General features: G+C 48.0%; 1 protein-coding gene across 1 annotated transcript in view; it reads right to left on the bottom strand.

The window, feature by feature from the left end:
* The window catches only part of PFKL (phosphofructokinase, liver type), an 800,878-nt gene that overhangs the window by 156,639 nt on the left and 629,076 nt on the right, over nt 1–15,163 (bottom strand). Inside the window, exon 16 of the mRNA XM_063934129.1 lies at nt 9,414–9,566. Coding sequence (XP_063790199.1) covers nt 9,414–9,566 — 153 coding nt within the window. The remainder of the gene's footprint in view (nt 1–9,413; nt 9,567–15,163) is intronic.

Genomic DNA, 15,163 nt, shown 5'->3' with positions numbered 1-15,163 from the left:
CATCTGTATTTCAGCTCGAGCTTCCTGAGAGAGTCTGTAAGAGGTTTCAAGGCGCGACGTTGTTGTAAGGTTGACCAGGCAAGGTCAGGGAATATCTGGATCTTGTCGCCTTGAAATGCAATGTTGTCTAGTTGACGGGCCGACCTCACTATTTCCTCCTTTTGGGCGTAATAGTGGAGCCTACAAATCACGTCCCGTGGTCTGTCGGAGGGCAAGCCTCGAGGACGAAGGGCTCTGTGGGCTCTATCGAATATAATGTCCTTATTCGGGTCCAGGTCAATAAGTTCCCCAAATATCTTAGATAAGGCGTCTACCAGATCTGTTTGCTGAACGCTCTCCGGCAGGCCCCTGACTCTAATATTATTTCGCCGGCCGCGATTATCCATATCTTCAATGCGCGACTTTAAGAAAGAGATATCGTCTCGTTGGTGGCATAGCACTTCCCGAAATTTAGTTAAAGAGTCCACAGTAGACGATTCATGGCGTTCTAGGACATCGACTCGAGTCGCGATTTGAGACATATCTTGTCGGAGCGCGGTCACTTCCTGAGTGATGGTGGATAGCAGACGGGTCTCCAAGGCCGAGAAGTCTTGTTTCGTCGGAAGTGATCGTACATGGGACAATATTTCACTTATCTCCGCTGATAGGGAGAGGGCCTGTGAGGGCTCCGGAGTCCCAGGGGAGGCCATGTCGTCCACCGGGTCGTGTACACTCGAAAAGGTCGGGGCGTTAGAAGGAGCAGAGGGGGTCGAGGCTGGAGAAGTTAGGAACCGACGTAGATCTGATGAACATCGATTCGCGGGGGGTGGGATCTCGTCCGGCTTAGTCTTGGCCTTCTTTTTTTTTTTTATCCCTTTCACCATGAGATCGGTCTTTAGATATAGCTGTTTAAAATTACACTTTCACATTTCCTCGGTATTATATAGCATGAGGGCCGTCATCGTGCAAGAACCCCCCTCGTGGTCTTAGGGTAGCATCAGGCAGGCATGCACTAGGCTATGGGCCCATTCTTTCACTTATAGCGATGGTGCCTCTGATATGGCCCGATCGGGGTATAGCCACCGGACTCCAGGCCACCGGGTAGGGAGTCAGCCAGCAAATATAGAGAAATTATTAAGTGGATGGTTGGATGGATGGATGGTTGTGGGGGGTACTGTGACTGTATTTATGGTGCTTTATATTGTGACCAAGCCTATTTGGTCCAGCCCTGCGGTTCCCCTTTCTCTCCCTTACATACGTAGCTGCAGTGGAAGTACAGCACAGTACCTTTCACTGAGCCCAAGATGGCCGCCGGGCGTCTTCTCTCGTCTTTCCGTCCGACGAGCTGCCGGGTCCCCGTCACGGTGGGAGCTTAGAGCAGGGAGGAAACAACTAGCCACGGCAAGCGGCCGGCGGCAGGTGAGTCTTTAGGGCTCTGTCTGATGTTCGCGGCCCGCGCAGCGGGTCCCGGAGCCGTCCCCGGCCTATTGTTCAAAATCGAGGCCCCGGCTTCTTCTAGTCCTGCAGGCCGCAATCCGCGGGAGCAGTTAAAACTGCTCCCCGATTCCGCGGCGCTTCAGGGGTCTCAGCCGGGGGGCACCAGGAGGGCAGCAGATGATTTAGGGTGGCCTATGAGGCGTAGATATCAGGGGAATAGGTGTTTTGGGCTATGTGTCACGATCCGGGTATCTGGACGCCATTACTTACCCTTCAGATGCCTCCTAAGGCTGGCTCAGCATTCCAGGACCGGATCCCGCTGTTTCTGAGTTTCCACATGCAGAATGTCAGAGTGGTGATTTCATCAGCCGCGGCCTCCGCTGTGCCCGCGTGGTTAAATGTGCGCTTGTCAGTCTGGCGTCTCCTGTCTCCTGTGGCCGGCGTCGCCATTACTGTTTCAATTCTCACATGGATTACAAACCAAACTTCCCTCCAAGTGTCTGCATGGGCGCAGCCATCTTGGTTTTTGTCATCTGATCATTTCCACCAATCTGCTGTCTGTATTGTTGATTTGCATAATTGCCTAGCCAACCCCTTCCTTGCTGCAGGTATAAGTAAGCTGTGCCTGAACAAGGAAGGCGTCAGTGCTTTGGTTGTCTAACCTAGTTCCAGTTTGTCTCTCTCCTGTGGTTGTCTTCCAGGTTCCAGCTCCTGTCTCCAGACTTCTGCTATAGAGACCCGCACCAGCATTCCATCTGCGGTGTAGCCTGACTCTCCGATCCATTCTGGACTCACCTGTTTCCAGCTACAGCAATCACCTGCTTCCAGCCGAGCTTCCAGCAGTGTACAACTTCTCTTAAAGGGCCGGTGTCCTTTCTGCAGTTTACCACTCTCCACCGGTATTATTATTTCATCGCTCTCAAGTCAATCACCTGCTTCCAGCCCAGCTTCCAGCAGTGTACAGCTTCCCTTAAAGGGCCGGTGTCCTTTCTGCAGTTTACCACTCTCCACCGGTATTATTATTTCATCGCTCTCAAGTTCGTTTATTATTTAACTGGTTCCAGCCAGTATCCACTCCGTACCAACAACAGTCTGGTTCCAGCCAGTATCCACAGCAGCCGTTTTACCTTCAGCAGCCCAGCCTTTCCTGGAACACCAGCTGGTACGATCCTGGGTTCTCTCCATTGCTACAGTCAGGCCTGGTAAGGACTTTCCAACTAGAAGATTATTAGAACTGTCTCACACTACCAGTGCCTGTGGCCCTTGCCACCCTGTAGTACCCAGGAACTGTATTATTTCCCTGCTGACTTTTATGTTTTCTTATTTTCTGCTGTGTTACGGAGTTTGTCATAATAAACATCATTGACTTTTATCCTGGTTGTCGTGGTCACGCCTTCGGGCAGTTATTCTACATGTTACTTACATGTCTAGGGGTCTGATACAACCTCCCAGGTTCCGTTACATCTCAGCCCCTACAACTGAGGTTGCCTCCCGTCAACTCAGGCCCTCAGTTGTGACAGTAAGCACTGAACTAATGAATCCAGCCGGAGACCAGGATCAAGCGGCCAGGCCGATGCAAGAACTGGCAGCCCGACTTGAACATCAGGAGGCTGCACAGGGCCACATCATCCGCTGTCTCCAGGATCTCTCCACACGGCTGGATGGGATTCAAACGACCCTCCGTGGACCTGGCACGTCCGGTGCGTCCACTACAGTGACACCAGCTGTAACCCCACCCACCTTACCCATTTCCAGTCCACATCTTCATCTTCCAACGCCAGCAAAATTTGATGGATCTCCAAGGTTCTGCAGGGGATTTCTCAATCAATGTGAAATCCACTTTGAGCTTCTACCTGGCAATTTCTTCAGTGACCGTACCAAAATTGCCTATATCATCTCCCTTCTCAGTGGCTCAGCCCTTGACTGGGCATCACCTTTATGGGAGAAGTCTGATCCCCTGCTATCCTCCTATACTGACTTTGTAGCTACATTCAGGCGCATCTTCGACGAGCCAGGCCGGATAACATCTGCTTCATCTGAGATTCTTCGTTTACGCCAGGGAACACGTACCGTGGGACAGTATCTTATACAGTTTAAAATCCTGGCATCCGAACTGGCATGGAACGACGAGGCCCTGTATGCTGCATTCTGGCATGGCTTATCAGAACGCATCAAGGATGAGTTAGCTACCAGAGACTTGCCCTCTAAGTTGGATGAGCTAATTTCTCTTTGCACGAAGGTTGATCTACGTTTTAGAGAGAGAGCAACCGAGCGAGGAAGATCATCTACTCCTAAATCTTCTGCTCCTCCTTCTCGTCAACCATCTCCATCCAAGGATGAGCCTATGCAAATTAGTCGTTCCCGTCTATCTCCTGCTGAGCGCCGAAAACGTCTCTCTGAGTCTCTCTGTCTCTACTGTGCAGCTCCGTCGCACACTATCAATGCCTGTCCCAAACGTCCGGGACTCCAGATCCTAGTTCGCCAAGGAGAGGGCCGGCTAGGAGTGATGATCTCCTCTCCATCTCCTCATGACTGTAACCTCCCAGTGTCGCTCCAAATTGCTCAACGTTACAGGAACGTCATTGCCCTCCTTGATTCCGGAGCAGCTGGGAATTTCATAACCGAAGCTTATGTTAAACGGTGGTCCCTACCCACCGAGAGACTGTCCTCGTCCATCTCTTTGACTGCCGTGGATGGCAGCAAGATTTTTGACGCAGTCATTTCCTTAAGGACTCTTCCAGTTCGTCTGAGAGTGGGAGTTCTTCATTCTGAGTATATTTCTTTTTTAGTGATTCCAAGAGCCACACATCCAGTGGTTTTAGGCCTTCCATGGCTCCGTCTCCACAACCCATCAATTGACTGGACGACTACGCAAATACTGGCATGGGGTCCCTCCTGTGCTGGGACTTGTTTAGCCAAAGTTCTTCCTGTTTGTTCTTCCTTCCCCAGGTCAACTGATGTTCCGCCTCCTCCATATCAAGACTTCACGGATGTGTTCAGTAAAGCCTCTGCTGATATCCTTCCTCCTCATAGAGAATGGGACTGCCCAATCGACCTCATTCCAGGGAAGGTTCCACCGCGAGGCCGAACTTATCCGTTGTCTCTGCCCGAGACACACTCCATGGAAGAGTACATCAAAGAGAACCTGGCGAAGGGTTTCATCCGACCATCTTCTTCTCCAGCCGGCGCAGGCTTCTTCTTCGTTAAGAAGAAAGACGGTGGTCTGCGTCCGTGCATCGACTACAGGGGTCTGAACGACATTACCGTCAAGAACCGATACCCTTTACCCCTGATTACTGAGCTCTTTGATAGAGTTAGTGGTGCAACCATTTTCACAAAGCTGGACTTGAGGGGTGCCTACAATCTCATCCGAATCCGTGAGGGTGACGAGTGGAAGACCGCCTTTAACACCCGTGACGGACATTATGAGTACCTCGTCATGCCCTTCGGATTGAGCAACGCTCCAGCAGTCTTCCAGCACTTCGTGAATGAGATCTTCAGGGACATCTTGTACCGCCATGTCGTGGTTTATCTAGACGACATCCTCATCTTTGCTAATAATCTCGAAGATCATCGTTTCTGGGTAAAAGAGGTTCTTTCCCGTCTCCGTGTCAATCACCTCTATTGTAAATTGGAGAAGTGTGTGTTTGAAGTTAAAACCATTCCGTTTCTAGGTTACATTGTGTCCGGTTCCGGACTAGAGATGGATCCTGAGAAACTCCAAGCAATCCAGAATTGGCCTATACCCTTAAGCCTCAAAGGGGTCCAGAGGTTCTTAGGGTTCGCCAATTATTATAGAAAATTTATACGAGACTTTTCCACCATTGTGGCGCCTATCACTGCATTAACCAAGAAAGGTGCTAATCCGTCCAAGTGGTCCGAGGAAGCTACACAGGCCTTTCACCTTCTGAAGCAACGGTTCATCTCTGCACCAGTTCTGAAACAGCCTGACACCGACTCTCCTTTTATCTTAGAGGTAGATGCCTCCTCCGTTGGAGTAGGAGCAGTGTTATCCCAGAAGGCCAAAGATGGACATCTACATCCTTGCAGTTTCTTCTCCCGGAAGTTCTCCCCAGCTGAGCGCAACTATGCCATTGGCGATCAGGAGTTGCTAGCCATCAAGCTCGCTCTGGAGGAGTGGAGATACCTGTTGGAGGGAGCTTCCCACTCAATCACCATACTTACCGACCACAAAAATCTTTTATATCTCAAAGGCGCACAATGTCTCAACCCTCGTCAGGCCAGATGGGCACTTTTCTTTTCCAGATTTGACTTTAAACTCCAGTTCTGTCCGGGTTCTCAGAATCGTAAGGCCGATGCCCTTTCCCGCTCATGGGAGCAAGAAAATGAGTCCGAGTCTGCAGACAAGCATCCTATTATTAATCCGTTGGCATTCTCCACGGTAGGGATGGACTCTACGCCTCCACCAGGGAAAAGTTTTGTTAAGCCAGTTCTAAGGAAGAAGCTCATGCATTGGGCCCATGCTTCCCGTTTTGCTGGACATACAGGCATTCAGAAAACCCTTGAATTTATTTCTAGGTCCTACTGGTGGCCAACTCTGAAAAAGGACGTTATGGAATTTATTGCCTCCTGCCCAAAGTGTGCCCAACACAAAGTCTCCCGCCAGTCGCCTGCGGGGCAACTGGTTCCATTATCTGTTCCCCGTCGACCATGGACCCATTTGTCGATGGACTTTGTTTCCGATCTACCTATCTGCAACAAGTTTAATACCATCTGGGTGGTAGTTGACCGGTTCACCAAGATGGCACATTTCATCCCTCTCACCGGTCTTCCGTCAGCTTCCAAGTTGGCTCAAGTGTTTATACAAGAGATCTTCCGACTTCACGGTCTTCCTGAAGAGATCATCTCGGATCGTGGAGTACAATTTGTAGCCAAATTTTGGCGAAGTTTGTGTCAAGCCCTCCAAGTCAAGTTAAAGTTTTCCACGGCTTACCATCCTCAGACCAATGGTCAAACCGAGAGGGTGAATCAGGACTTGGAGGCCTTCCTCCGTATATATGTGTCTTCCTCTCAAGATGACTGGGTTCAACTCCTTCCTTGGGCCGAGTTCAGCCACAATAATCAATACCATTCCTCATCTTCTTCTACACCATTCTTCATTAATTATGGATTCCACCCTAAAGTCCCAGAATTCCAACCGCTTCCCGCAACTTCTGTTCCAGCAGTGGATGTCACCTTGCGTCAGTTTTCAAATAACTGGAAGAACGTCCGCGCAGCCCTGCTTAAAGCCTCATTCAGGTATAAAAAGTTTGCCGATAGGAAGCGTAGAGCGGTTCCTGCTCTCAAGGTGGGTGATCGTGTGTGGTTGTCCACGAAGAATTTGAGGTTGAGAGTTCCCAGCATGAAATTTGCACCTCGCTACATCGGACCCTTCAAGATTGAACAAGTCATCAATCCTGTTGCCTACAGGTTACAGTTACCATCCTTCTTGAAAATACCCAGGACATTTCATGTTTCTTTGTTGAAACCGCTGATCCTGAATCGGTTTCATTCCGCACTTCCTCCAGCTCCCAAAGTTCAGACTCAATGGGGAGTCGAGTACGAGGTGGCCAAGATTTGGGACTCACGTTTCCGCTACGGTCAGTTACAATACCTCATTGACTGGAAGGGCTATGGTCCTGAAGAACGCTCTTGGACCAATGCCTCAGACGTCCATGCTCCTGCCTTGGTCCGAAATTTCCACGCAAAGTTTCCTTTAAAGCCTAAGAAGTGTCCTGGGGCCACTCCTAAAGGGGGGGGTGCTGTCACGATCCGGGTATCTGGACGCCATTACTTACCCTTCAGATGCCTCCTAAGGCTGGCTCAGCATTCCAGGACCGGATCCCGCTGTTTCTGAGTTTCCACATGCAGAATGTCAGAGTGGTGATTTCATCAGCCGCGGCCTCCGCTGTGCCCGCGTGGTTAAATGTGCGCTTGTCAGTCTGGCGTCTCCTGTCTCCTGTGGCCGGCGTCGCCATTACTGTTTCAATTCTCACATGGATTACAAACCAAACTTCCCTCCAAGTGTCTGCATGGGCGCAGCCATCTTGGTTTTTGTCATCTGATCATTTCCACCAATCTGCTGTCTGTATTGTTGATTTGCATAATTGCCTAGCCAACCCCTTCCTTGCTGCAGGTATAAGTAAGCTGTGCCTGAACAAGGAAGGCGTCAGTGCTTTGGTTGTCTAACCTAGTTCCAGTTTGTCTCTCTCCTGTGGTTGTCTTCCAGGTTCCAGCTCCTGTCTCCAGACTTCTGCTATAGAGACCCGCACCAGCATTCCATCTGCGGTGTAGCCTGACTCTCCGATCCATTCTGGACTCACCTGTTTCCAGCTACAGCAATCACCTGCTTCCAGCCGAGCTTCCAGCAGTGTACAACTTCTCTTAAAGGGCCGGTGTCCTTTCTGCAGTTTACCACTCTCCACCGGTATTATTATTTCATCGCTCTCAAGTCAATCACCTGCTTCCAGCCCAGCTTCCAGCAGTGTACAGCTTCCCTTAAAGGGCCGGTGTCCTTTCTGCAGTTTACCACTCTCCACCGGTATTATTATTTCATCGCTCTCAAGTTCGTTTATTATTTAACTGGTTCCAGCCAGTATCCACTCCGTACCAACAACAGTCTGGTTCCAGCCAGTATCCACAGCAGCCGTTTTACCTTCAGCAGCCCAGCCTTTCCTGGAACACCAGCTGGTACGATCCTGGGTTCTCTCCATTGCTACAGTCAGGCCTGGTAAGGACTTTCCAACTAGAAGATTATTAGAACTGTCTCACACTACCAGTGCCTGTGGCCCTTGCCACCCTGTAGTACCCAGGAACTGTATTATTTCCCTGCTGACTTTTATGTTTTCTTATTTTCTGCTGTGTTACGGAGTTTGTCATAATAAACATCATTGACTTTTATCCTGGTTGTCGTGGTCACGCCTTCGGGCAGTTATTCTACATGTTACTTACATGTCTAGGGGTCTGATACAACCTCCCAGGTTCCGTTACATCTCAGCCCCTACAACTGAGGTTGCCTCCCGTCAACTCAGGCCCTCAGTTGTGACACTATGGGTCTCAGGAGCTCTCCTCAAACACGTCTGCCTCCTTCAGACCCTAGACCACGCCCCGTCTTCTTGCTTCTATATACTCACCCGGCTTCTTTCTTCTGGCTTCTGTGAGGGGGTTGACGGCGCGGCTCCGGGAACAAGCAGCTAGGCGCACCAAGTGATCGGAGCCTCTGGAGCTAATGGTGTCCAGTAGCCTAAGAAGCAGAGCCTTTAACTCAGAAGAAGTAGGTCTGACTTCTCTCCCCTCACTCCCACGAAGCAGGGAGCCTGTAGCCAGCAGGTCTCCCTGAAAATAAAAAACTTAACAAAAGTCTTTTCAGAGAAACTCAGGAGAGCTCCCCTAGTGTGTGTCCAGTCTCTCTGGGCACAGAATCTAACTGAGGTCTGGAGGAGGGGCATAGAGGGAGGAGCAAGTTCACACCCATTCAAAGTCTTATAGTGTGCCCATGTCTCCTGCGGATCCCGTATATACCCCATGGTCCTTTTGTAGTCCCAGCATCCTCTAGGACGTAAGATAAATCATTTTATTATATTAAAAACAAGAAATCATGAACACACATCTCCCAAACGATAAGTGGTCAAATTAAAACACTGAACTTTTATGCAGGAGCATTAAAGTAATAATGTGACAGAATTTGCAGCTTTTTTGACACTTTATTAAAGACAGAGGGGTCTATTCATAAAGCAGTGAAAAGAGTGGAGAAGTGTGCCTGTAGAGAAGTTGCCCATGGCAACCAATCAGCTCCTCCGTACAATTGTATAGTATGCAAATTATAAATGTTACTTCAATGCTGACTGGTTGCCCTAGGCAACTTCTCCACTGGCTCACTTTTCCATACTTTTCACTGCTACACGATTAGACCCCAGAAGCTGTGTGGATATTTCCATACTTTTTTTATGACTGTAAATAAAAGTCATATGAACTGACGCTTGTATTATTATATTTACCTCCATCGCTGCATTAACAGCCGTGTCTGAGCCAATACTAAAGTCAGTCCCTGGCACATTATTGCTAATGGTTGCTGGAATTACGCACATGACAATGCACAGTTCTTCATATTGTTCCCGAGCCTCAACAAGTTGTAACACTCCCTCATATGCCTGCAAAGAAATAGACATATTTTGATTTATAGGAACCAAGCACAGACAAATAAAACAGGTTTTCATTCTTTGATACATTTTTTTTCTTAGTACAATTATCTGCTTCTGGTGCAAGTGAGGGTCTCGAAATGCGTTTGCCTAAAAAAATTGGAGGAATATATTACCACCAGATGGTATATCTATTCAGGCGCCTTTTCTGAGCTAGCCTTTTCCAAGCAGCTGCTTAAATGGGATATAGTAACAAATAACAGCGCTTAAACGCTTAATTTGCAGACAGATGTAAAAAATTAAAGTCACAATTTATTTCAAATTAATAACTATAATGATGCATGCATTTATCTTATCATTTATCTGCATGCATTTAACTGTATAATAACAAGACAGCAATACATAGTATGATAAAAAAGAGCTTAATTTACCAGTCTCTGGCAAGTGGTAGGATATGATTATCACTTGGACATGGGCTGTTCTTATATCGCAGAATATAGTGGGCACTGTGCACATAAATTTCCAACCTTTAAAAGGGGACTACTGTCCAGTGTTAGATAAATAATTACCACTCCTGTGGTGTTAGTTTGGGCTTTCCTAAGTAGCGATGGTCCAGAGTAGCAATGGAGTCCAATACACAAAGTGGAATCCCCTTATTCAGAGGCTGGTTTGCGGACGCGTTTCACTGTTTTATGGCAGCTTTATCAAAGGTAATCCCTTTAACTCTGAATACCCTTTATATAGGGTTCTTTATTATGTGAACATGATACACCTGCAGTTACATTTACTGTGTATATTATAGGGACGGACATCGATGACCGATGTTTCGTAACCACCAATGTTTTTGTTTCGTTGGTAGTGTTTTTAGCATTCAGTGGTGCCTTTCCAATCTTTGTCACCATCAAATGGTAATCATTCGATGATGTTCCGAATGGTTGCTTGTTTATTCTAGTTTTTCTAATAGCTATGCCTCCCCTGGCTGCTGTGTCTGTAACAAGGAAATTTCCTAGGTTCGTTGGAGGCTGTCTGACACTCTCTCTGCTTCATACATGAGCCTGCCCAATCCCTTCATTCCCCTCCCCTCTCTAGGCTGCTGCTAGGCAATAGGGCACACTGCTAGCTCTGATTGTCTCTCACTGACTCAGAGAGCCAATCAGAGCACAGCTTTCACTCTGCAGCAGCAGTCACTCACACAGCAAGCAATAATAATAATAATAATATGAAGTGGTACACATAATACAATTAGCCACAGTCAGTTGTGAATGTCAGTTACAACATTTATTAAAAGCTGTATTAGTATTATCACCACACCAAGCAGTGACAACTATATCATCATAATATGTCCAGTGTTGGTGAGACTCAGAGACTGGCTGTTTTTGTGAATATAGGGGCAGATTCAGAGATGGACACAGCGGCCGTGTCCATCTGGTCTGCGCATGCACACTGGCCGCATTGCGCGTGCACCACCCTTCTCGCTGCAAGAGGATTGACAGTGGCAAGTGCTTGGGGGATGGCGATGCAGTGTTTCGTGGGTATGGCGGGCCAAACAGGGTGAGCCGGGAGTGTTTTCGGGGCGTCTGCATGACGTGATGCGCTGACACTCCAATTAAAAAAATGGCAAGGGTTAATCTTAATTTGGTGCGTCTGCAATGTAATTGTGGACGCATCAGGAAGCAGTGTATCACACATGCTATGCGGCCTTGCCCTGTTCTAGGCGGCCCCCAGCATGTTAGGAGATGGACGCAGATCTTGCTGCGTATGCAAAGAACTGTGACTATCAGGTCCCTAGAGAGAGAGAAAGAATATATACAGTCCCAGTGGAATGAAGCAACACAACTATATTTACAGTATATATAGTGAATTATATTTTTCTGCTATTTTAAGTTATGTGGTAATAAAGTAGTGTGTGTGTATCTATATCTATCTATCTATCTATCTATTACCCATTCGGCGGCACTCACAGCTTCTTGATAAAAAATAGACCACACAGCGTCATTAAGACTTAGAGACGCTGTGTGGTCTATTTTTTATCAAGAAGCTGTGAGTGCCGCCGAATGGGTAATGGTATCTATTGACAACTGCATACTTTAAGAGAAGGATAGATAAGGATAGTGGCGAGATTCCGAACCAGCACACACAACAAGCTAACCAAACTTAAAACAATGGCTGAACCAACATTACTTAACCAAGTAACAGTGCAGGAAGAACGAAGCACAGGGCGGGTGCCCAGTATCCTCTACGGACTACGAGAAAAGGATTTAGCGGTAGGTAATTAAAATCCTATTTTCTCTTACGTCCTAGAGGAAACTGGGGACCATTTAGTACCATGGGGATGTACCAAAGCTCCCAAACCGGCTGGGAGAGTGCTGCGGTTCCTGCAGAACTGATTGACCAAACTGAAGGTCCTCAGAAGCCAAAGTATCGAACCTGTAGAACTTAGCAAACGTGTTTGAACCTGACCAAGTAGCTGCTCGGCAGAGATGTAAAGCTGCCCAGGAAGAACCCATCGATCTAGTAGAGTGGGCCTGTACAGATTTTGGACACGGCACACTTGCCGTGGAATAAGCATGTTGGATAGTAAGTCTGATCCAGTGTGTAATTGCCTGCTTTGAAGCAGGACACCCAATCTTATTGAGATCATAAAAGAACAAAAAGTGAGTCCGCCTTTCTGTGACAAGCTGTTCTTTTCATATACACCTTCAAAGCTCTCACAACATCCAAAGACTTTGAAGTAGCAGAGGTGTCGGTGACAACCGGAACCACAATAGGTTGGTTGATGTGAAATGTGGACACCACTTTAGGAAGAAATTGGTGATGAGTTCTGAGTTCAGCTCTGTCCTCATGGAAAATTAAATAAGGACTTTTGTGAGACAATGCCCCCAGCTCCGACACGTCTTGCTGAAACCAAGGCCAACAGTGTGACAGTCTTCCATGTAAGATATTTTACATCCACCTCCTGTAACGGTTCAAACCAGCACGATTGGAGGAACTATAGCACCACCTTGAAATCCCAAGGTGCCATGGGAGGCACAAAGGAAGATTGGATGTGCAGAACACCTTTCAAGAACGTCTGGACCTCAGGGAGAGAAGTAAATTGTTTCTGAAAGAAAATGGACAAGGCCGAAATCTGGACTTTTATGGAGCCCAGACGCAGGTCCACATCCACGCCTGCCTGCAGAAAAAGCAGGAAACGTCCCAGATGAAATTACACAGCAGAATAATTTCTGCTCTCACACCAAGGGACGTATTTCTTCCAAATACGATGGTAATGCTTAGAAGTTACTCCCTTCCTGGCTTGAATCATTTAGTCGGGATAACCTTGTTAGGGATCCCTCTCCTGGCTAGAATCAGCCATTCAACTTCCAAGCTGTCAAACATAGCTGATAGACGAACGAGCCCTGTTGCAGAAGATCCTCGAGAAGAGATAGAGGCCACGGATCTTCGAGGAGCATCTCCAGAAGGTCCGCGTACCATGCTCTTCTTGGCCAGTCCGGAGCAATGAGTATTGCTTGAACCTTTTCCCTTTTTATTCATTTTAGAATTCTTGAGATCAGAGGAAGTGGCGGAAACACGTACACCATCGGATAGACCCATGGACTTGTCAGGGCGTCTATCACCACCGCCTGTGGGCCTCTCGACCTGGAACAATACCGCCTGAGCTTCTTGTTGAGATGAGAGGGCATCATGTCGATCTGTGGATATCAACTTGTCAAGCACCTGAACACTTACGGGTAAAGGCCCCACTCTCCCGGGTGCAGGTCGTGTCTGCTGAGGAAGTCTGCTTCCCAGTTGTCTACTCCCGGAATGAAGACCACCACAGTATTGCTTTGTGCCCAGAGGAGAATGCTCAACACCTCTGACATTGCTGCTCCGCTTTTCGTTACGCCCTGTCGGTTTATGAACGTTACTGCCGTCACATTGCCCGACTGGACCTGAATTGCCCGATCTTGAAGATGATGTGAGGCCTGCAGAAGGGTTTGCATATGGCCCTGAGTTCCAGAATGTTGATTGGAAGGATGACTTCCTGACTTGACCATCTTCCCTGAATCTGCACCCCCTGAGTAACTGCTCCCCAACCTCTGAGGCTTGCGTCTGTGGTTAACAGAATCCAGTTCTGAATTCCGAACCTCTGTCCTGCAACGAAGTGAGAAGACTGTAGCCACCACAGAAGGGAGATCCTGGCCTTTGGCGACAGACGGATCCTCTGGTGCATGTGAAGATGCGATCCGGACCATTTGTCCAACTGATCGAGCTGGAAGGGTCTTGCATGAAACCTTCCGTATTGAAGTACCTCGTAAGAGGACACCATTTTCCCTAGAAGGTGAATGCACCGATGCACCGACATCCGGGTTGGCATCAGGACATCCCAAACCATCGACTGGATTACCAATGCCTTTTCCAATGGAAAGAACACCTTTTGTGACTCCGTATCCAGTATCATTCCCAGGAATGGTAGCCTCCGTGTTGGCTTTAGGTGAGATTTCGGAAGATTCAGAATCCACCCGTGACCCTGGAGGAGTTTGGTTGAGAGAACAATACTGTCCAGCAACCTCTCCCTGGAAGGCGCTTTTATCAGGAGATCGTCCAGGTATGGACTTATGTTCATTCCCTGTTTGCGGAGTAGAAATATCATCTCTGCCATCACCTTTGTGAACACCCTCGGTGCCGTGGAGAGACCAAATGGCAAAGCCTGGCACTGGTAGTGACAGTCCTGCAGTGCAAACCGTAGATAAGCCTGATGAGGCGGCTAGATCGGAATATGAAGGTACGTATCCTTGATATCTAGAGACACTAGGAATTCCCCATCCTCTAGACCTGAGATCACCACTCTCAGAGACTCCATCTTGAATTTGAACACTCGTAAGTACGGGTTCAAAACCTTGAGGTTCAGAATCGGTCTTACCGAACAGTCTGGCTTTGGTACTACGATCAAGTTGGAATAGTACCCCTTGTTTAGTAGATGAGGTGGAACTGGAACAATAACCTGAGTCTGTACCTGATTTTGGATGGCATACTGTAAAGTTATACTTGCCTCTTGTGAAACTGGAAAGCCTGATTTGAAGAATCTGTGAGGTGGGAGCTTTTGGAACTCCAGTCTGTAGCCCTGGGAAATAAGATGTACTGTACAAATTTGACCAGATCTGACTGAAGAATTATAGTCGGGCTCCCACCTGACAGCCTTCCAGGCATTGCGGTCCACCGTCATGCTGAAGTCTTTGAGGAAGCAGAGCCTGAGCTTTGTTCCTGAGCACCTGCTGTTGCTGGTTTGCGTGGTTTACCTCCTGTACCTCTGGATTTGATCCATTTGTCTAATTCATCTCCAAACAAGGCCTCTCCTGAAAATGGTAGGCCTTCTACGCCTTTCCTGGAGTCCACGTCAGCAGTCCACTGGCGTAGCCACAAGCCGCTGCTTGTCGACACTGCCATAGCGGTGGTGCGTGAATTAAGCACGCCTATTTCCTGTATGGCTTCCACCATAAAGTTTGCAGAGTCCTGTATATGCTGCAGGAGTAAGACAACATTACCCCTAGATAAGGAATCTAACCCCTCAATTAGGTTACCTGACCATTTCGCAATGGCTTTAGTAATCCACACACATGCAATAGTGG

This window comes from Pseudophryne corroboree, chromosome 7, assembly GCF_028390025.1.
Source record: "Pseudophryne corroboree isolate aPseCor3 chromosome 7, aPseCor3.hap2, whole genome shotgun sequence".
Taxonomy (NCBI): domain Eukaryota; kingdom Metazoa; phylum Chordata; class Amphibia; order Anura; family Myobatrachidae; genus Pseudophryne; species Pseudophryne corroboree.
Note: the sequence above shows the minus strand (reverse complement) of the source record. Positions and strands in the feature narration are given on the sequence as shown.